Raw genomic sequence first — 21861 nt, forward strand, 5'->3', positions numbered from 1 at the left:
CTCTAGAGACCACTGTTAGCCATGACAAGCTGCTGTACCCTTAAATTATAAAGGAACAATGTAGTTTAACTGTTTGTTGGTAATATGATCATTTTGACATAAAGTCACACGACATGTTGGTGAATAAGAAGTAATCACTCCGTCCTCCCTGAAAACGTTCACATCGAAGATCATTACCTCATATCCTTTAATAATAGAGTAGATACCCAGTAGGTAAATTAAAATAACATTAGTATAAAGCCCCTTTTTCCACTGGTCAAAAAAACAAACAACATCTGTTTTTGGTCTGTAATGGGATTGGATACTATTGGCATTCCGGGTCAGGTGATTCTGCGGTAGACAAAGCTCTGGCTCCGATCAGTAGTGATAGAGACATGACTCCTTGGTGGATGCAATAATTTCTCCTTCTTTATTTTGGCTGTCTAGATGCTGACTCTGCACCTTCTTTTGGCGAAATGTTGAAACATGAACCTGCAATTTATTTTTGTTGTATTGTGTAGAATAAAACAATGTGACGGATAGTTTCTCAGTTTCTGGTGCTTTCAGGACATAGAACATATTATCTGGTTAAAACAGAGAAACAATGGGAATCTCCCTTTTTAGCTGGTTTACCCTTGTTAAAAAACCTGGATATAGCTATGATGTAAATGCTATATAACTTCTTGATGACATCCCGAATTGTTATCCCACTTATTTCCCAATAACTACATAAAAGTATTGGTAGATACTGTACTGGTACAGCATTAATGAAAAAGGTTTCATCATAATCCCAGAGTGTTAACACTGTAGGTTGTGTGTGGTAATCTAAACATTGTTAGCGGCATGTCCGTCCAATCAGGTGGAGGAATGGTTAAAGTCTCAGCAATTCTAGAACCTGACATCAGAGATGTGATATTTTCTGGCCTGCGGAAAATGAAGATCTTGCATCTTTTTGCAAACTATCAAACCTCTTTTTAAATGCAAACCTGAATTTCTAACATCTGACCAGAGGTCAATGTAAGAAGAAGTAAAAACAATCACTTATAAAGTGCTCTGTGTAAAGAAAAGCTGCAGTCACCAAAGTGCACAGACAAGATCTTCAGGCACCATTTCACTTTGGAAAAAAGCCGTTTCCATTTCTGAGCACTTCAAACAATCACTGCCCTCAGGATCTGCCAAAGGCATTTAGACATTTCTCCCTGCAGCGCTGAACGTTGAAACCAGCAAACAAACAAAACTCTTCTGTCTGTGTCAGGACACAAAATGGAATAATAAACAGCACCAGGATGCTTTCTTTTCTTTTCTTTTCTTTTCTTTCCATCTACCCATCCATCTATGCCCCAGGATCACATGGGACTAGAGCCTAATCGAGCATTTTTGTGAACATAAGGCACAGTATGGCTCATAGTTAAATCTTAAAAATGGAATTATTATATGAGCCGTTAGCTTAAATATATTAATATATTAAGGACACAGATTGTATGATTGCTTCTTAGAAAAAAGGGGACAAGTACAAATAAGTTACTGATACTATTTGTCAGTGTAGCTGCAAGAGCTGCTACACTGAGCTGTCCATCCTCTTTGCACCCAGCTCCTCAGGTCCATAATGACTTGCATAAACCACCATTGTAGTTCAGGTGTCTTTAGTCCCAATGCAGCGCTAAAGTGACTCAAAGCAGTAAGGGCTTTAGGCTGTTTACCCACTGACCTGCAAACCACTTGTTACAGTTGTGAAAGAAATGTCAGAGTAAAACGCACGGCAGCTTTAATGTGGCAGACCTTATTCATACATCCCCCCAAGCTGACCTTTGAAGATGGCCGTCTTGTTTACGATTAGCTGAAAAGACACGGGGCGGGTATTTGTTGTGTGTTATTGTTGAGGCTTAATACTAAAGTCAAACACACGCTCGGTGCAAGCTGATAGAAGATGTCAAGCGTGTGAGCGTCATGGCTCTAAGGACGGTGCTGAAGAAGAAGAAATGATGAGCATGCTCAATAGTGCCTCGGAGTGGAGCTCTGCTGACCTTGAGGGTGTCCAATCGATCGATCAGCAGCGAGGAGCTGTGTGTGCACGTGAGCGAGAGAGAGAGAGAGGAGGAGGTGTGCAACCCCACCAAACAAGAAGAAAACTGAAACCTGCACCAATAATGAATCATTGATAAGAAGACAAGAGAGGACGCTTCGTCTCACTTTTTCGTTTCCTCTTCCTCTATCGCGCTTTTTTAACTTCAGCTTTCTCTCAAATCTGCCTCTCTCTCTGTCTGTCTGTCTCTCCCTCTCTCGCTCACACACACACACGAAGTTGCTGTCTCTCTCCCCCTCTCTCATTTCTTGCAAAATAGTCAATTTTTGCATTCACTCTCTTTTATCCTCTCTCTCTCTCTGTCTCTCTCTCTCTTTCTCTCTCTCTCTCTCTCCCCCTTCCTCCCCACTTCACATTTACTGTTTCACCTTCAATCCCTCTTTTCTTAATCCTGTCTTGACACGTCCTTCTCGCTCTGAGCTTTATATCCGCGCCTCCCCTTTCTTACAGGTGCTTTGCGGTCACAAACACATAGAGATGCTGCTGCGTCCTCCCCTCACCCCACTGCATTTGTGGGATGTGTTTTCCCACTCAGGAGTCTGCAGTCACTTTGCGGAGGGTCGTTATGTGTAATTTTGTGGAACCTGTTAGGCTTTCGGAACAGACCTATTTCAGCTTCCGTGCTCTCATTCTTTCTCGATTTCTCCGACTTTCTGAATCATTTTTCATTTCCCATCTATGCAGCTGAAAACGTTTTGGGCGCTTTAGTTTGTGTGTGACAGACAAGGCGTGGATGTGCGCAGGTAATTCTGAACTTGATTTCTCTTGCTAAATTATTTCCACTGATGCCAAGGAGGTTATGTTTCCACCCCTGTCTGTTTGTTTCTTGGTAAATTTGTGGGTAAAAATTATACAAAAACAACTGCATGGATTTCCCCAAAACCTGGTGGACAGATGTGGTATGGCTGAGGGAAGAACGCATTCCATTTTGGTGATGATCCGGATCCAGTCATGTTTGGACTCTGGTTTTATATAGTTGGCTTTTTGGATTTGCCCCTTGAGTTTATTGTTTCCTGTTTTACTTTGAATCATCTCTTACTTTACTACCTGTCTTTGTCTATAGTTTCCCTCCTTTGTGATTGGCTGCACCTTTGTCCTATTGCTCCCCCTCCTTTGTGTTTACAGTCTCTGAGCTCCTCTATCAGTTTGTTGGTTCACATCCCTGGACATTCTTTGCGCTTCAGTTTTGATTCCACCTGTTTTCCTGGTTTATTCTTCTGCTTTTGGTGATTTTTTTCTGATTTGAATCTTTATAATTTGCCTGTCTGCCACCGACGAGACTGTAATTAGTTTTTTGTTATTAAGATTCACCACGCCTTGCCCTTTGGTCTGCCAAACACTAAAATGTGACGGTTATCTTACATTCATCCTATATTTGTGTGACAAGAATCAGCGAGGAGATAGTGGCGGTAGAGGTAACTTGTAACCATGTGTTATTGATGAGGGGGGGGGGGGGGGGGTCAGTATAAATAATGTAAAGCATCAGCTACATCTTTTGACTCAATCGTCAGATAGAGTTGAATTGCAGCATCTGTATCCGGCTGACTCTCTCATGCACACCTGACCAATATGGCAGAAGGCCTGACGCACTCTCTTCACACTTTCAGCACACAAGTCTATCCTCACCATCAGCACTTCCTGTGATCGTGTGTGTGTGTGTGTGTGTGTGTGTGTGTGTGTGTGTGTGTGTGTGTCTGTAGGGATGTTTATGATTGAGAAAACAAGTGTTGTCATGACAAAGTGCTGCTTGGTTTAAATTAGCACTGATAGCGTGCTGCCATCTGCGACTACACTTCTGTTCAGATGTACTTTGGTCATTGGTCCGGTGTTGGATATATGCAGACGTTAGAGGCAAACAGTGGGTTTTATAACTGTCGCCGCTCTGGTTAACTCGCAGCCCTCCAACTTTTCCTCTGACTCTGCCGTTCACACTGATGCCACTGGGTCTCAGTGTCTCAGTATCTCTCAACACACTCGCCCCAATGTCAACACGCTGCAGGGCACATGCATCTGGATGTACAGTATGCGAAGCATGGGGAGAGAACTTGTCAGTGGAAAGAGTGGAGGAGGAAGACTCGGGGGTGTGGGGGGGGGGGGCGATCAGGAGGGCAAAACAGTAGTATGACCTAACATCCTACACAAGTGCATACATGTGCAAGAGTGGGGAGACAAGGAAACATACATATAAACTCTATATACATAAATCATTTTCTGTAGAGCAACCTCACTCACCTCCAATAGAGAAAGAAGACACACAGGCATTCTTGTACGTCTACTTTAGTTAGGACATTATGCATTTACTTGCCCCTTGCCGTAAGGGTAGGGTGAAGGTAAATGCAGTGGTGAGGTGCCCTTGATTTTTTACATTGCACGTGTCTGTTTTAGCGGAAATCAAGCAATTAACATGTGCGTGAGGTAAAGGGTAAGACAAAGTCAGTGCAGCTTCAGGCTCAGGTCAGGCTCAATTAGTTTTCTCTCGGGCTTGGAGGGGTTCGAACAAAAAAGTCCAGTCTGAGCCGCTCTCTATTTTTAATAAGTATGATGTCAACTGGAGTGTTTCACCTCTTCCAGCTCATTCTGTGAGATGAATGACACAGAAGGGCAGGAGGATCACCGGATTCGATGTGCCTCTTCTGGCTTGGTTTCATCGTTAAACGCAGTGTGGGCACCAGTTAGGTTTTTTTTCTCCTGTTGCAAGAACGTGTAGTTTGCGATCCCCCATCTCCAGTCAGTCATGTATTGGGAACTCACAATGACGGTAAGATTCCTCATCTCAAGTTAGGAGGTTATGCAGTTGCTTAAATACCTAACCCTAACCTAAGCCTATTTCTAACCTGAACCCTAAAGGCATGTCTTGACCCTCAAACAGCCCAAAGTGAGGAACGGCCAAATGTCCTCACTCCAAGATGCTAAAATGTGGTCGTCACAAAGATAGAAGTAAAAGTGCACTACACATTCAGATAAAATGCATATAGTAGCTGCTGCATCTGTCTTTCACTCATCGTCTCTGAGGGGCCATAAATCAATCACTGCCAAAACACTGCACCTCAGTGGTGCGACCTCTTGTCACACAAATACATATACACACACTCTTGCAAACACACATTTATTGGGTTTGTGTCGACATTTGCATTCACTTTTTTCTTCGGTCATTTGAATATCAAATGTGGACATTCACTGCATCAAATGCTAATCTCTCAAACGGTGCCAAGAGAAGTTATTTATTCCTGAAACAACTGTATCTTTAAAAGGCACGATATGACTTCCCCAGAAGGTTGAATTTTGAGTTACTTATTACTTATCGAGAATACATTATTATTCCCTTTCAACCAAACAAAAGTGAACTGAATGGAAAATAGCTCAAACACCCATCATATGAATTTTCACACAGAATTTTGTTTTCAACATGACAAATGAGCCAGTGGAAATTATCCAAAGTCTGTCAGCCCACAGTTCTTTGGCTGCACATTGAATACATCTATATTCCCCTCCCCAAAAAATGGCATGAACATGGTTATGTACTGTATGTTTCTAGAAATGGGAGCAGTGGGTGGAAATGGGAGTCTCGGTCAGAAGGGTTATCGTTAGTTCACAAAGAAAGAGAAATGATCAGCCACGTGTCAAAACAAGCAAAACACAAATCTGTTCTAGTGAGTCAGTTAAATCAATTAAAAGACTAAATAAGATTAGTTACACTGTAGCTATGGCAGAAGTCACACAATGTTTTGAAAACTCTCAAACGAGAAATGCTGTATGTGTGTGTGTGTGTGGGGGGGGGGGGGGTGTGGTTGTGGGTGTGTGTTGGGTGGGCTGGGGGGGGCATTTCAGTAATGACGACCACAGTAGTTACACGTCAACATGTAAAAGACGAGAGCAGCTCGGTTAAGTCGACATGCGTGTTATTCACCGACAGTTCTGAGACCAAATTAAACTCCGTCACACAGCAGCTGTCTCCACCTGAACTGGATGGATTCATGGATACGTGGCGGTCTGTGTGTGAAACCAGATCAGCGCGCCGTGCAACTCTGAATAACCCAATGACTTCCTGGAATACTCTGAACATAACACACAAACCTTTTCTTATCTGGACTCAGATTTTAGCCTCAAGATGATCAACTGCTGATCTTAAATGACCATTATGAGGACAATGTTAATATATACTGTATGCTCAAGGCTAAAAGTGAAGGTCACTCCAGCAACAGTTAGAAAAAAAACACAGCAAACGTTTGTCAAGGAAGTGAACATGTATTTTACATAATGAAGTTAAAAGTACAATTTGTAGTAATTATGTATCAGAATAATTCATAAAAAAGCTAAAATTGTCGATTAAAAATCTGCATCGTGCTAAATAAGTGTAGCTCAACAAGTGATTATAAGTGAGCAGCTTTATAGTTTATCAGCATTTAAAAAATCAATAAAGTTTATTTTTTCCCTTTGTTTAAACTTGTGTCTGTTCTGGTGTGATATCAGGTTCCAGTTTCAGATTTTATTGTTTGTGGCCCAATCTTTTGATTGTGTTTTAATTGTATCCATGAAGCTATCCATTCCCATGAGACTTTGATCTACATATCCGAGCATCCAAACATCAATGGCAACCATTCAGCATTCGTCCTGAAGCTCTCATCCTCCTTAACAAGGTGAAGGCCAATAAGATGAAAATCTGGATTCTTACCTTTGATGCCAAACTTGGAGTTTCCTCCGAACTTGAGGATAACCAGCATGAGGAGGAAACCAGTGAAGGCTACAGCGGCGATGCCCACCACCACGTACACCTGCACCATGAAGAAGTGGAGTTAGAAACCTACAGAACCTTCCCAAAGCCAAAATCCACACACCAGAAATCATAAGCTATAATCCACAAGCTTTATTTGCATCTCTGTCCAAGGGAGGCAGATTTTCTAAAGTAGCCGACTGCTGCATCTTTATGTTGTGTTCATTCAGTAACTTCAGACAGACAAAGTCAACAACTGACAGAGGCAATCACTGGCGAGACTTACAGCGACTCTGTCCTCAGGTGGATCTACAGGGGGCTCTTCTATGCAGGTGTGGGAGAGAGAGAGAGAAAGAGAGAGAGGGACGATTAGAGGAGAAGAGCCACTGAATGAGTGATGTGTGATCAAGTGAAGGTCAGTTATCTACTCGTGTAATATATGCATTATATATAATTCATTGGTCATCTGCGTTTGGTAATATTGAATAGCTTGCTCAGCCGGAGAAGTGAGTTCAACGAGTATTTGTATTTTATGGTAATTTCAGGAATTGTACAATCTTAGCTTAGTAACTGTAACCAGGCCGAGCCAGGCTGCAGTATTCAAGTTAAACCGAAGTGAAGTGCACAGGCCAATACTCAACATTTGTGAAAGGGTTTGGATGGTGGTTTTATAATTTATTTTTTATTTTACACATGCTAAAATAGAAAATACTAAAAGAAAGAATGGTATTGATTTAAAGCAAAACAGCTCCAATACATTCCCTGCACATAAATCTCATTGAGGCAATTTTTTAATACTGTAATAATGTAATTTCGGAACAACGTCATCAAGATGGAATTCATACCACACAATGACAAATACTATGTGATTGTTTTGACTTGCGTGATGTCATGAGGACATCAAGTCTACCATATGGTCATGAATTATATTTCGATCTCTCTAAGCTTTAGGTTGTGTTTATAGTTCTATAGGATACAGAGACATTTTGAACTATGATATCATTTTCAGACTTCTTCATGACCTCTTAATGTTGCAATTTATCAAACCATGGATAATCATTCTCTGCTTTGAATATAACCTTAAGATTAGCTCGCTAGCCCTGCTTTTTTGGAAAATGTGTATTTTGAACGATATTTGCATTGACCTTGACCTTTGCCCTTTGAAAGATCAGCTCCAAAAATGAATACTCTTGACATATTCATTTCAGGGGAAAGACACAGTTCAGGTAAACAGACTTCAAAATAACACTGGTCCCACATGTCACGAGAGCTTAAACTAGCTCTCGACGTTGTGTCCAGCTCCGTTGGCTGGTAAGCCAAGTAAGAATCTGCCAACGTTATCAAGATAAACTGTTTATGTTCCCTGGAAGTATATGAACATTTGACAGGCATTGCAACAGTATCTAAGGCAGGTTTTAGTCAATATCAATATAATGATGTATAACATAACAGTGGTGCTTGGGATTAGGAGTGAGTAAATAAAAGACACAGTTAAGGCCAGTACCTGTGGTTACTTCTGCAGGAAGGAGAAGGTGTTGGAGAAAGACACAAGAAAAAATTTGGTGTTAAACATTTCAAAACAATTAAACAGTAATTTCTTGACATGCTCCTCACAAAAACAGACTGAAGACACAGACACAACAGACTGATGAGATGTTAAACATTATAAAACACGTGTCTCGAAAAAACACAGACACTAAGTCTGACATGTTAGATTTAAAAAAAATATATAGTTATGAAAAGTTATTTTACGCACCATAATAATATGGTTCCTTCTCAGTCCCTGCACATCATGACAAGCAGGAAAGAAAGAAAGATCAAATCTGATAAAAATGTTCCCCTTGGTCAAATATCACATAGATTGTACCTGCACAGTCGATTAAAGCTCTTTAGAAATATTAGATATTAGATGTGATTGTCTTTCACTTTTTCCTCTCAGTCTGCTGATGGTGAGTTTGATCAGCTAGTTACATATACTTATATATTTTCCAATATAACCATTTCAAGAGTAAGTCCAGTAATGATTTAGATACTTTATTCCAATGTGCAGATAATGTTTGCCTATTAATGGTTTTAACCAGCGCACAACTGACTTTCCTCCTTTTCATAAAAAAGCAGTCCATCTGATAACAAACAATAATTGCAATCATTTGCCAATATGGAATCCCGTTTTAGCTTTCATGCCAACAACTAACCTTTCATAATTAACATATGAACATCTTAGAAATATATAAATTCCGTGTTCGTATTGAAGATGTGAAATAACATCATGCCGCTTCAAAAATCCATACAAGTGAAAGTCTTCAGACACAGATAACAGTACTTCACATTTCCTGAATAGAAATGTTCGACAGTGACAAGGTCACAGTCAGAGGATAAACAATGAGGTGCGAGAAAAGAAGAAGCAAATCCACACATCTGAGAAGTTTATACTTTGAATGCAGCCTGAGAAGGAGTCAACTGATAATAAAAACAGTTGCTAATACATTTTCTGTCATCTATGATTTCAAGTTCTGTGCTTTTGGTTAAAGTTAAATATTGATTTTAAAAGAAATAGATCTAGTGCTACATATAACTGGTCTTGATCAAAACAATGTGAAAAGTCCTCACCATCCCAGGGCTCGTGCATGAAGTGGGCCTTCACCTCCCTCTCGTCTGACCCATATTTATTTGTAACCAACAGCCTGTACCTCCCGTTGTAGAGGTGTGTAGGGCTGTCCAGCTGCAGGCAGCCATGGTACTCCCGGTCTGTGATGTCATGGATCATGGTCGTAATGTAGCTGTCCTCCATCACCGCCTTGTCATCCAGAAACCATTTAAACTGCGGCTTGGGGTTTCCTGGAAAAGTTTTAAGATGTGACTAAGTACAACTCGGATTTCATTAGTCAGTATTCTTTGTGTATGTAGTCATTACTGTGATTAATACATTTGGTGAGATCTAGGGACGGACCTTGTCAAATCACGGGAAAACAACAGCAAAGTACAATGAATGGGTTATTGGTCTCGTACCTGCCACACTGAAGGGGATGCACCAGTGATGGTCTGGGATTGCATCCCCCAGCTTATTGATTTTGGGAGGAACTGAAGGAAGTGGAGAGAATGGAGAGATTACAGCACAAACCCGAAAAGACAGAAAACAAGATAGAGGAAAAAAACAGCGTGCAGAAGCTCTGATTAAAACATGAGAAGAACAGTCTTCTCCAGCTTTTAACTCTCTGTTTTACAACACATAGACACACTTTGACACATTCATCTACATACAACTAGGGCACTGTGCCACAGGGTGAACCTACAAAGTATATCCAGCAGCAGAGAGGACTCCTTCTCTCCGACAATGTTCTCAGCCGTGCAGCTGATCTTGCTGTTGTGATCCAGCGACGACAGGTTGGACAGTCGCAGCCCTGAAATCTGGCCCGATGTCTCGATCTGAGTGTGTAAACACAAAATATATATAAGCATGAAGCGTTTCACAGTGACTCCTGTATTTATACAAATGAGGAGTAGCAACACCTGGAAGTGAAATACAATTCACCGGCACCTCAAAGTACAGGCCTCAACATCCCCTTCAACAACTCCTGAACATTATAACCTTCAGGATACAGGATTTATTGAAGGGCTGTTGTGTGAGCTGTTTTGGCTTTAGCCAGGTTTAGCTTATAAACTGAGTGTATATGATAAAAACTTCAACTTTTAAAAATTCCTCATTTTAAATGTTGAAACTGGCAAATCTCTTAAATTTAAAAAGGACAGAGACAATTAGTCAGTTATCAAGTTTTTCCTTTTGATTAAATAATCACTTAATAGACTATTTGTTTGAGTTCAAATCGGAACCAAAACTAACCAGATCAAATGTAAACAATGTCACAAAGAAAAAGACTTGAACCATGGTCTGGACCATAGTCTGGATTTTCATGCACGTGCATGTGTAGTCTTACCACATAGTTGGTGACCAGTGCTATGTTCCATATCAGCTCAGGTGAAGGCACGCCGGAGGTCGTGCAGGACAGCAGCACGTTCGCCCCCTCCTTTACTGTCACTTTGTCTGGGCTCAGAGTTGCCATGGGTACCTCTACATACAACCAGGGAGTGGGGACGAAGAGGAAGAGGATGAGGAAGACAGAGAGACAAGGATATAGTGATGGATTGAGAGAGGGGGTTGGGGAGGAAAGCAAACTTAGGATTCATGGCCGACTCTCGTCCGTTCAGTTAAAACACAAGGCACGTAACAACCTCGACAATAAGAGTGGAAGAGCAGGAACACACACACACCCACTACCACCGAGTGAAAAGAGATGCACACAAAGAGAGACCTCAAACTCAATCTCTCTCAAACACACATACACAAAGTAACACACTTGCATTTAAGCACAGTCACTCCAATCAAACAGTCAGACAAAGAGGCAGAGTTCAAACACGGTGATGGTTACACTGATTACTAGTGCATGTCTTCAGCAGAGCAAGTACTAAATTGATTGGACAGAGTCTGAAGCCTCTGTCAAAGCAAAGACACTGGTGACACTAGACACTGTGCATGTTACTGTGTGCGTGTGCGTGTGCGTGTGTGCTCATGCGCGTGTGTGTGCGCGCGCACACAATGCAATGCTGACCAGGAGGTGACCTGAGTACGACCAATCAGACTCAATCAGAGTCTTGCCGTCCTTGTCCCCCTGTCTAATAACATCATCGGTGAAGAAAGGAGGAAGAAGAGAAGAGAAGAGGAGAGGACCAGCAGGGAAGGGGAACAAAAATGATGAGAGAATAAAGTAGAGAAGAAGAAAAGAGATGATAAAATGAAGAAGGCCAGATCGTAAAAAAAAAAAGAAGAACTGGTGGAAAGAGTAAAGTGATATAGCGGCGAGAGCCATGAGAACCAAAAACAGGAGCAGCGAAGACACAGGTGTCAACAGCTACTGCAGATAAAACTGGACAGATTGTCTTATCGAACCCTCTCCCCTCCTCCCCTCCTCCCCTCCTCCCCTCCTCTCCCAACCTGTCCTGTCCATCGGCAGAATGCTTATCACCAGGGCAACCCACTTATCACTACGGCAACCCTCTCAATCACTGCAAGACGCACTAAAAAACAGTCATTTCAGCGATTGGCCGGCCAGCTGCCATATCAGAGCCACATATCTTAACAGACTCTCAGTAAATCAGTTTTCCTCTGCCACTACAGCAATCCGCACACAAACAGACACACACACACACACACACACACACACACACACACACACACACACATAAACCCTATGAAGCCTATGTGGGTTGAAATAAACCGGTAAAATTACCCCACCTGAAAGTGTCTGTCTTCATTTGGAATACAAATATAACAATCAGAGGATCCACTTTTCAAAAATGTCAGGGGGAAAATAGAGCTTGAAAAAAACAGGGGCAAGAGAGCGACGGGGAATCCTCAGTAAAGATCGCATCTTATCATCTTATCAAGTTTGACTTAACAAAAATACAGTCGATGTGGCTCAGAAGCTGATTTCACTTATACTAGAACTGACAGAAGATAGCAGAACAATGTCTGAGTACTATCTCCAAAGGATGGAACTGTTTGGTTGTTTGGTTGTTTGTCAGTCGAATTACGCAAAAACTAGCAAAACTTAAAATGCATTTCCACCAAACTTGGTGCAAGGTAGTGACAAGGACAAAGAAGGCACTCATTTAATTTTGGCAATTTTTGGAGACAAAGGTCACATCTATGAATTTATTTTCACTTCCTCCAAGTTTTTGACTTTTTACCAGTTCACTAGGGAATAATTCATGGTTCTGAAAAACATTCATTCATTCATACCTTAACAAAAATACGGGAAATCAAACGATGGAGAAACTAATGACACAGACTGAGCTCAGGTAAACTGATCCATCTGTCTTATATGGTCCTGAACTTCTATTTCCACAATCAATTTCATAATCTGCTACTGGTCTATTCTCTTTTCTTCTCTTGCTCTCTCTATGTAGATCTCTGAAGGATTTGGATGATTGGGATTCATGGAGCCCTACAGGCATATACATGTTAAAGCCCCTCCAACAATCTTTGTGGATACTCTGATTTTGTGTCTTTTTGTAGTTATTTTGTGGCTCTTTGTCATCATTTTAGGGTCTTTTTTAGTTGCTTTGCATCTCATTGTCATTACTTTGATTGCCGTTGTCGTCTTTTTTAGTGTCTTTCTGATCCTTTTGTGCCATTTTGTAGTCAATTGATTGAATTTCCAACACGAAGCAGTCACTTCAAAAAGAGAACCTGGCCCCGGGGCCTCCTGGGTTTAAGTGTCACTCTAGATTTGTACTGAAAGGCCAACGCTGGCTTTTTCTACAGCTCCCATGTGGCTCCATAGTAAAATGATTTATTTGAGAAAGATGCCCCCCCCCCCCCCCCCCCATTTCATTCATTCTTCCAGTCAGTCCTGGTTAGGCAGTATGAACTGTTTTACATGGGATAATGGAAAATGATGCACTTGTACAACCAAAATATGAGATGGAGTTAAATTGACTTGTCTTTCAGTTTAGACTTGGTAGTTTAGTTTTGATTTAGACTGTAAAACTCGTTGTAGTCAGTCAGGGTCATCATAACAGGAACATTTCAGGGCTAATTAGTTTCTTTCAGGTTTCTCGCCGAGTGCTTGTTCATGGTTTGAACCTTTGGGTTTCTCTCTCCAGTATTGTACGGTCTCTGTCTCTACAGTACAACCAGCAACACAAGAACATTTCTCTCTGCAAAACACAAGCAGCCTACAGACTGTGTATATTCACACATTGATTCTGTTTAAAGAGATTAGACGCTATACAAAAAATATGGGTTGGAATTGAAAGTAATGGTAAGCATGCTTCCTTTGAATGTCTAACCTCATTTAAGCCAATAATTCAAAATCTATTTTATAATTTATTTAGGTTTCTTTTGTTTATTAGTTGTTGTTTATTGTCATTTGAGCGTTTATATGAACAGACAGAGTGAAGAAGAGGCCTTGGAAATGATGACAGAGAGGAGAGAGGCATAGTAAATGGTTTCTTCTGCTGGAAATTAAACCTGGCACCTGCTGCTCATGTCGCATGAGCCCATGTGATATGATCAGCTATCGGGTTACCCAGTCTGTTCGTGTGGTTTTTGTGGAGCTCACCATCAGCAGCTTATTTGTATTTTCAAAAAATGTTATAATAATTAATTATATGAAGATTATATGTGAAGAATATGTGAAGATTACGTGTCATTAGAACATAAACCGGTTCTTGACGCTCCGTAATTCCAGAATGCCTCCATTCACCAGGAGCACGTACCCCAGATGGGCGCTGAATAGCTGCTCACATCCCGCTTTTAAAAAGGAAGAAAACATCCACTGCTCTCTGGATTGAAACCTCGGTACAATAAGCCACAGCATATTCCACTGCTGGAGGTGTCATTGTTGCTCCTGTGACAGGCAACAATAGGCACGGCCATTGTGGTGTTTAGAGAGGTGTTCACATATGTCTATATCATACATTTCCGGGAAGAGTCAGGATTTGTCACGAGAGGTGGGGAAAAACCTTTGTCCAATATAACAACAGGAGAGAAGCAAATGAATCACACAAACACAAATCTGTCCCTGAGTTTTCCTCTGCATTGTCCTAATGTTTGAGCGCAGTGACGCCTGTCATTACATTATGAAACGTGAGGAAGGTAAAGGGGGTTGGCAACTGCTGGGCATCTTTGAAATCCAATATATAGATTATTTAATTTCTGATTATAATTATTATGGTTCAAATTAAAACCACGTCAGGCAGGGTTGGATCCAGGGACAGGGCCATGGAGCACTAGCCTAAAATCAGATTTGTACTTCACAGTACAATCTTTAAACAATAGTCAATTACTAAACAACAACAATGATACAAATAAATACGACTTTTCATATAATTTTGAAGTGCACACTTTTTTTCTCTTTCTACAAACCTGGCAAGATAGGTTGATGAAAAAAAATCATGTTTAAGGGACAGATTTTTATGAGTGGGTGTCATTTGGAGCAGTTCCAAATAGAAAATGGATCTAGTGAATTTAAATGTGATTTCATAAAGAGGACGGTTGGACCTTGGGGGAGGAATATGCTCTCCACTGATATTCATGGTTTTAAGTTTAACATAATCACTTGTGTTGTTTATTTTAATTTAATTGATTAGGACTGGAGGAGGCATGGTGGAGCAGTGTTTAGCACTGCAGGCCTCACAGGTTCATAGTTCGAATCCCGGCTTCGGACGCAGCCTTTCTTTGTGGAGTTTGCATGTTTTCCCCATGTCTGTGTGGGTTTTCTCCAGATACTACGCACTCCTCTCACAGTCCAAAGACATGCAGATTGGAAGAAGGTTAAGTGGAGACTCTACAATGCCTGGAGATGTGAATGCGAGTACGAGTGGTTGTTTGTCTCTATATGTTGGCCCTGAGATGGACTGATGATCTAAAGTGTTCCCTGCCTCTCACCTAATGGCAGCTGGTACTGATTCCAGATCAGAGATGGAGGGAGGTAAAAGCTACACGAATATAGAGACAGGAAAGTGGGGGATGACAAAGGGCAGAGGAGCCTAATAGACAGACCAATGAACGGACAGAGGAGACAGACGAAAAGAGGTGGAGACAGATGAAGACAGAGCGCTGCAGTACCGTGTTGTGACCAGGAGAGACCTGGTAATCCATCGGCTGTCGTCTCCACGGCACATGAACGAGAGAAGCACCTTCTCTATCAGGACAGCTACTTCCAATGATTAACATGTATCCCTTTCGGAGCATTTAGCAGCTACTTTTACCCACAAAAGCTTCAAGTGACTTCCTGAACTTTGTAAGCTCAAGTAATCATACACGTTAAGGGAGAGTCATTAAAGGGGATTAAACCAAGTGGAGAGTTTAGGGGTTTGTATCAGGTGTTTTATTGTTTTCATCCTCCACTTCACAACTGAGTTTTTTATTTATTTTTCTACACGTGCAGCTGTTTTGTCCCCTTACATTTCTGCTCAGTGATTCACCATTTTTTTATTTATGTTGCCCAGGCATGGGACTGCAGTGGCATCAGAGCAGCACTTTTTTTGGTGAGTTTTCTATCTGTCAGCAGTGGGAACCGTCTGTGTGCCAGCCCCTTTTTTTATTTTTTGACTGGAGCTGCAGCAGTAAACAGTCCACAGAGAGAGAGACATATGTGGGTGGCCCGGGAGCTCAGTATCAGCCCGAGGGCATCGCTGGGTACTTCCGCTCCTTTGTGTCACTCAGAAATGTTCAGCCATACAGACAGAGGAGCAGTCGCACACGTGAAAGACACAGACAGATGGAAAATGAGTAATAAAGAGGAAGCACAGCCAGAGAGAGAGAGAGAAACGACAGAGGTCTGCAGCCTGGCCAGACTGAGAGGTCTTTTGAAGTATCTTTGTTAACCCTGGGGCATCATTTGGCACCCCTGCCCCACCATGTCCTCCTCCTCATATGTCACACTGCCAGGGGGTCCCCTGACCACCTCTCCACGGACCCTGATGGAACTGTGCTAATGCCAAAAATAACCTGGCCCCGTGGAAGGGAGGCAGAGGGGACAGATCAATAGGAGTTATCAGTGACATTCTTAGCTTCCTGCAGCCTAACTTATTGTTTGTGTCCTGTGCGTCCCAACTGCCCAGAGCTATTTTCTGGCCAAATGATTTGGGCTGTCAACAGCAGAGAAATGTCCTGTCCTATTAGCAACAGAAATTAGATTACATTTCTATTAAGGCCCATAAAGCTTTTCTGACTGCTTTTATTGTGTCTTTTATGAATTTAAATCAAACATGAAGTGGGTGTTTTATGTCACTTTACAAGAACAAACTAGATTTGACTGCACTTATTTGCAGAGCGGATGGAACAATCCAGTTTGATTCGTTTACTTGGGTTAAGCTCTATATTAAAACTGATTGTCCATCTCGTCAGATCTGTGCTGGTGGAGACCAAAAGAAAAATCCAGGCTGTGTTCGGACACATTGTTCAGCAGCACTGACTCAGGCTTTCACCGACAGGTCAAGCTGTAATCTGACCCTGTTTATGAATAGCAGAGCGTCCAAAATAGATAGATTCATTAAAAATGTATGCAGGAGATGCAATATGCAGTAAAGAAGGTAAGAATAAAACATCAATTAACCGCTGACATTTATGCATTCAGGCTTGATAAAGACTCTCTTAAGCAAGTGCATAAAAGGTTTGTGGTCTGTGGAAGTCTGAAGTGGAGCGGCAGCAAGCTCGCTGGTTAGACTGATGCTACACGTTTACGCTTTGACAGGAACTCTTTCAAGAATATGGAAGTTTTAAGTTTCAACGTATTTTCTGGGGAATGCTTAATATTTTTTCTTTGCAGATTAAAACCATGCTCCCAGCTGATATTGGGCAAAAGGCAGGGTTGGACCCACAACCATTCATTCTCACCTTCACACCTATTGGAAATTTAGAGTCTCTGAATAACCTATTTCCCGATCTGCATGTCTTTGGACTGTGGAACATCTCTTCACATAAAAAGACCCCTGACCAAGCCGGGATTCAAACCAAGTGGTGAGCTGTGGATTGGTCAGCACAGTTCAGAACAATATTTCTTTCTGAATTTATCTCAGTCAAATATTTATGTCATATCTGTTGCAGGTTAGTGTAGTGGTTCAGCTTTCTGCAAATCCATGAACAATTATTTCCTGGTCAACTGATAAACAATGACTCAGGGAAAGAGGAAATGAAATCCGCTGTGTGGCAGCTGGTCACCGGTGTTATACGACAGGGTGCAGATGGTCTTTATAACACTTCATTTTACTGAGATACATGCAGGGAATTTTCTCCACTCAGCATCTTCAGAGACTCTCTGATGTCATGATGTCTGATGTGTGTTCAATCACACGTTTCCTCTTCGTGTTATAGTCGTTCTGCTTCTATAATGTCCTGCACAACGACCTTTTCTGCAGGTACAAGCAAACGTCTCAGATGACTGAGACCAGTCTATAAGGCGACGCAACCTGTCATGCCACACACACACACACACACACACACTACTCAATATGTCACACATCCCTCTCTCCTCTGACTAGCAGCTAATCTATGCATCATATGAGTAAAATCCCTTCAGGACGGAGACAACGTCAGACTCCTCCGTGTCTGTGGCCTTTCAATGATTCTCAGCAGAAATCAAATTATATTTTTGAACCCGTCATTAAAGCAGGGCTCTGTGTGCATTACTGTTATTATTGTTAATGAAATAACCTAAACTATGGATGTACAAATTTAACTGAAACAACAAAACAAGGCTATTCAAAACGGTGTGTAAATAAAACAGTATTAATTGTTTGCCAAACTAGAACAGACAGAGAAAATGTCCTTAGCTTTGGTCTTTATCAATTCCCACGTAATACTAGTATTTTGAGTGGATATGAAATCGTACCATTTTAATTTTGCTGCATCAGTTTAACACCAGCTGGCAGCACCATCGTGGACACAAGCAGCTCCGCACGGTCCATGATGTGTTGCCAGTCCGACCACGGCTGGCATCATGGCAGCAATGACAGTTGGCACAAAGAGCCCAAGTCCCATTAGGGAATAATTTGAATATATGATGAATATGTCTTAGATAAGAGCAAGTGTCTTGTAGTGGAAGGTGATAAAATGTGTGGAACATTTCTCAAGGGGAAACACTCCACAAATCTTAAAAGTACATTTAGAAAGCTTGCAAAAGAAAGGCTCACCAGGCTTTACCTCCCTCCCTCTACCTCCGCCTGAAAGAGGAGCTAACTCCAGGCCAGGCAGTTTTTTTTCGTATTTTCCGAGGGGTACGTTTTCCAACTTTTTTTAATCTTGCCATTGACTAACATAGGATAAAAAATGAATTAATACCTTTGGTCATTTGTTTTTGTTGTTCACGTGTGAGATGTTGCAGTTCTTTTTGCACTGCACTGAGCCTCTGGGAATTACAACACACAAGCTAAGCAGAACTGTGCAGAATAAGCACAGTGTGCATAATGTGGAAATTCAATTATCTGTGGGTACATTAATATTAGTGATACTGCTTTGCTGTTCTCAATGCATGAACTATGATATCTGCACATGTATTCTCATAGGTTTTAATAGCAAATCTCCTTTCTACAGTCAATCATCCCCCGAACCACCCTATTGGCTGACAGAACACTTGTCTTGCAGTAAAAGTATAATCCCTCCACCTAAATACATACACATTCATGCATAAACAAACACACACACACACACACACACACACACACACACACACACACAAACTAGGGTACACATGAACCCTCAGACAAATGTGAATGGAACAGTTTCTCTAGAAGATAAATTACAGTTTTCCACCCGGTGCTTTATTGCTTTCCACTCTGCTACACCTTCAAATGTCTTCTCCAGCTTGGGTGCATGCGCATGTGTGTGTGTGTGTCCTCACCACAGTTAGGCAGCATCAGTCTGGACAGCAGCTTGCGTCCTCCTCTTTCCTCAATGCAGCGCAGCTCCTGAGTGTCTGCTTCCTCCCCTAGCCAAAGCTTGATCCACATGTTTTCACAGGAGCAGTGCAGAGGGTTCCCCGACAGGATCCTACACACACACACACACACACACACACACACACACGCACACACAAAAAGTCAAGAACATTGACTCGCGGGGTGAGTAAAATCTTAATGGTCTCTATGTGGCAACTGCCAGCACAATATGTTTAAATGCAATAAAAACACTTCACACTATGTAAAATAAGCTAATTTCCTTTCCTGTCACTAGTGGAATGAGAAGACTGATACCACTGCCATGCATGATTGTTAAATATGAAGCTACAGCCACGAGCAGCTTAGCATAAAGACCTGGGGAAGGGGTTTAACAGCCAACTGCCTCGGACGAGCGATATCAAAATCCGGACTTCTGAGGCTCACCAGTTTAGAGATGTTGTCTCTCGATTTTGAATCCAAACAAAAACCTGGGGTATAGAACTTATGCTGGTGTTTTTTGCGCCTATAACTTTTACTCGGCTGGTCGAGGTTAACATCCTGAAGTGTTGCTGTTACCCCCAGGCTGCCAAGCAACCAGTGGATAGAGAGAGAGAGAGAGAAAGAGAGATAGAGAGAGAGAGAGTCAGTGCCCTCGGACAAGACACTGTCCAGCACATAACACCCCTTAAAACAACAACTTGACATTTTTACACTTTGGTTTTGGTACAGATTTAACAAGTCTTGTGATGGTAAGATTGTTCCGTTGCCTTTGGATGGAGTCAGGCCAACTGCTCTCCCCTGTCCACAGTCTTAATGCTTTTAGCTAAGCTAACGGTCTCTTGGCTTTATATCTAAAAGAGAGATTTGAGAGTGGCATTCATCTTCTCATCAAAGTCTTAGCAAGAAGGCATATGAACCAAAATTATATTACTATAACAAATTTATTTCCCCACTAATTTCAATCTCTCAGTTATTGCTTCATGACAGAGACGGTAGACTGAGTAAAGGATAGATACAGTTTCCTTCATCGTGGCCGTAGCCAATCACATTGTGCCCCGGTTGGTTTACTGTCACTTCAGCTTATCTCTGTCCCGCTGCCTCAATCTAAAAATCCAAGGGTGCAGGCAGAAGCAAACGCAACTATAAGCTTCAAATCATCACATCAGAAACGAGGACACACCACAGATGCTGTGTCGTTCTGTGTTTATATGCAGGGCATGATAATGACTGGAAGGACAGACGGACAGACACAGAGAGAGAGATTGACCGTGAAGGCTGAACTCACAGATAAGACATGTTGAGGTTTCTGAATATTCTCCAGGACAGGGATGACAAGTTGTTATCTTTCAGATTCCTTGAAATCAGAAAATCAGAAAATCAGGGAAGGGCATTAGATTTGAAATACAAAAGAAAAAGTTGGGTTAGTGTTGCAACAACTGACGGTACATTATTACATGCACGGAAAAGCCTGAAGTATTTATTCTCATTAAAAGTGTTTCTCCTCCAGAGACAATTAACCTTAAAGTGGTGCATTGTATCAGTGTAATAATCATCAAACTTAAATTATGTTTGAGTTTGACTCAGCCATTTATTTCTGATTATTTTTCTCTCTATACGCTATCTGTATTGATCTTAATGTGTTGTGTAGCCAATTATTCATTCACAAAGGGTAATGCAATACATTTATGAATTCAAAACAGGTAAAGGATTTAAAAGATAAGTACATTTTAATAATTTGAAACAAATGATTCTCGGCAAGAGATAAATAATGGCTGCACAGCTCAATAGAAAACACAAGGTATTCTATATATTGTGAAAGCATGGGATGTGTTTTTACTTACAGGTACTGCAACTTGATGTTGTTTTGGAAAGCCAGCTTCGATACATATGTCAGCTTGCTGTTGGTCACCGTTCTGAAATTTTTTTGTATAACAGTCTCATCAACATCTTCCTGAATGATAGTTTGCAATAAAATACAACAGCAGAGACATAAATTCAGATCAGCTCCATGACGTCTGAAGAAAACAATTTTTTTCTAATAAGTCATCCTTGAGGAGTATATAACAGAAAAAAGGGATTTTCCCATTAATAAAATATGAACAGATTATTTATGAATATTACTCACAACTTATAAATGTTTTATGAAGCACTTTTTTTAGAAGGTGTGATCCTTTTGATTTAAATTACGAACGCAAACACAAAGGACAGAAATGAAGTGTTTGAAGGGCACAGGTACTACACATTATCTTTATCAGTGGGACCTTGGCACGCTGGAAGGGGGTCTTTGAAAAGCTTAATCCCTTAAAACAATCATGATAAATTGCTGGAAATATTTTTTAGGAACATCTAATATCTTTGTAAGTAATTTAGTACAGTTTAGTCGTTTTATTCCAAAGGACACATATGGAATGGAATATTCCTTGGCCTTTGAGCAATATGATATGAGGAGACTGTAGCGCCACATACTGTATGTGTGGCTCTATCAGGGCATGAGGACAAACAATAGGTGATGTTGTTCTAATTTGAGGCCCTGTTGCATTTGAGCGTATAGTTCTGTGTTGTGTAAATAGCTGAAAGAGTGTGTTGTTCGCATGGAGAGAAACCAAATGAGCAGGTCATCTGCTGTGCCATTAAAGCAACGTTCGAA

At 41.3% G+C, this 21861-nt stretch overlaps 1 protein-coding gene across 1 annotated transcript in view; it reads right to left on the minus strand.

Moving 5' to 3' along the window:
* Positions 1-21861, minus strand: part of ntrk2a (neurotrophic tyrosine kinase, receptor, type 2a) — a 78601-nt gene that overhangs the window by 51396 nt on the left and 5344 nt on the right. Inside the window, exons 3-13 of the mRNA XM_053421063.1 lie at positions 21056-21127; positions 20500-20568; positions 19178-19326; positions 10709-10842; positions 10067-10199; positions 9783-9854; positions 9384-9611; positions 8530-8556; positions 8278-8304; positions 7060-7094; positions 6735-6834 (exon numbers count right to left, since the gene is read on the minus strand). Coding sequence (XP_053277038.1) covers positions 6735-6834; positions 7060-7094; positions 8278-8304; positions 8530-8556; positions 9384-9611; positions 9783-9854; positions 10067-10199; positions 10709-10842; positions 19178-19326; positions 20500-20568; positions 21056-21127 — 1046 coding nt within the window. The remainder of the gene's footprint in view (positions 1-6734; positions 6835-7059; positions 7095-8277; positions 8305-8529; positions 8557-9383; positions 9612-9782; positions 9855-10066; positions 10200-10708; positions 10843-19177; positions 19327-20499; positions 20569-21055; positions 21128-21861) is intronic.

The sequence above is a fragment of the Pleuronectes platessa genome, chromosome 4 (genome assembly GCF_947347685.1).
Source record: "Pleuronectes platessa chromosome 4, fPlePla1.1, whole genome shotgun sequence".
NCBI classification, from domain to species: Eukaryota; Metazoa; Chordata; class Actinopteri; order Pleuronectiformes; family Pleuronectidae; genus Pleuronectes; species Pleuronectes platessa.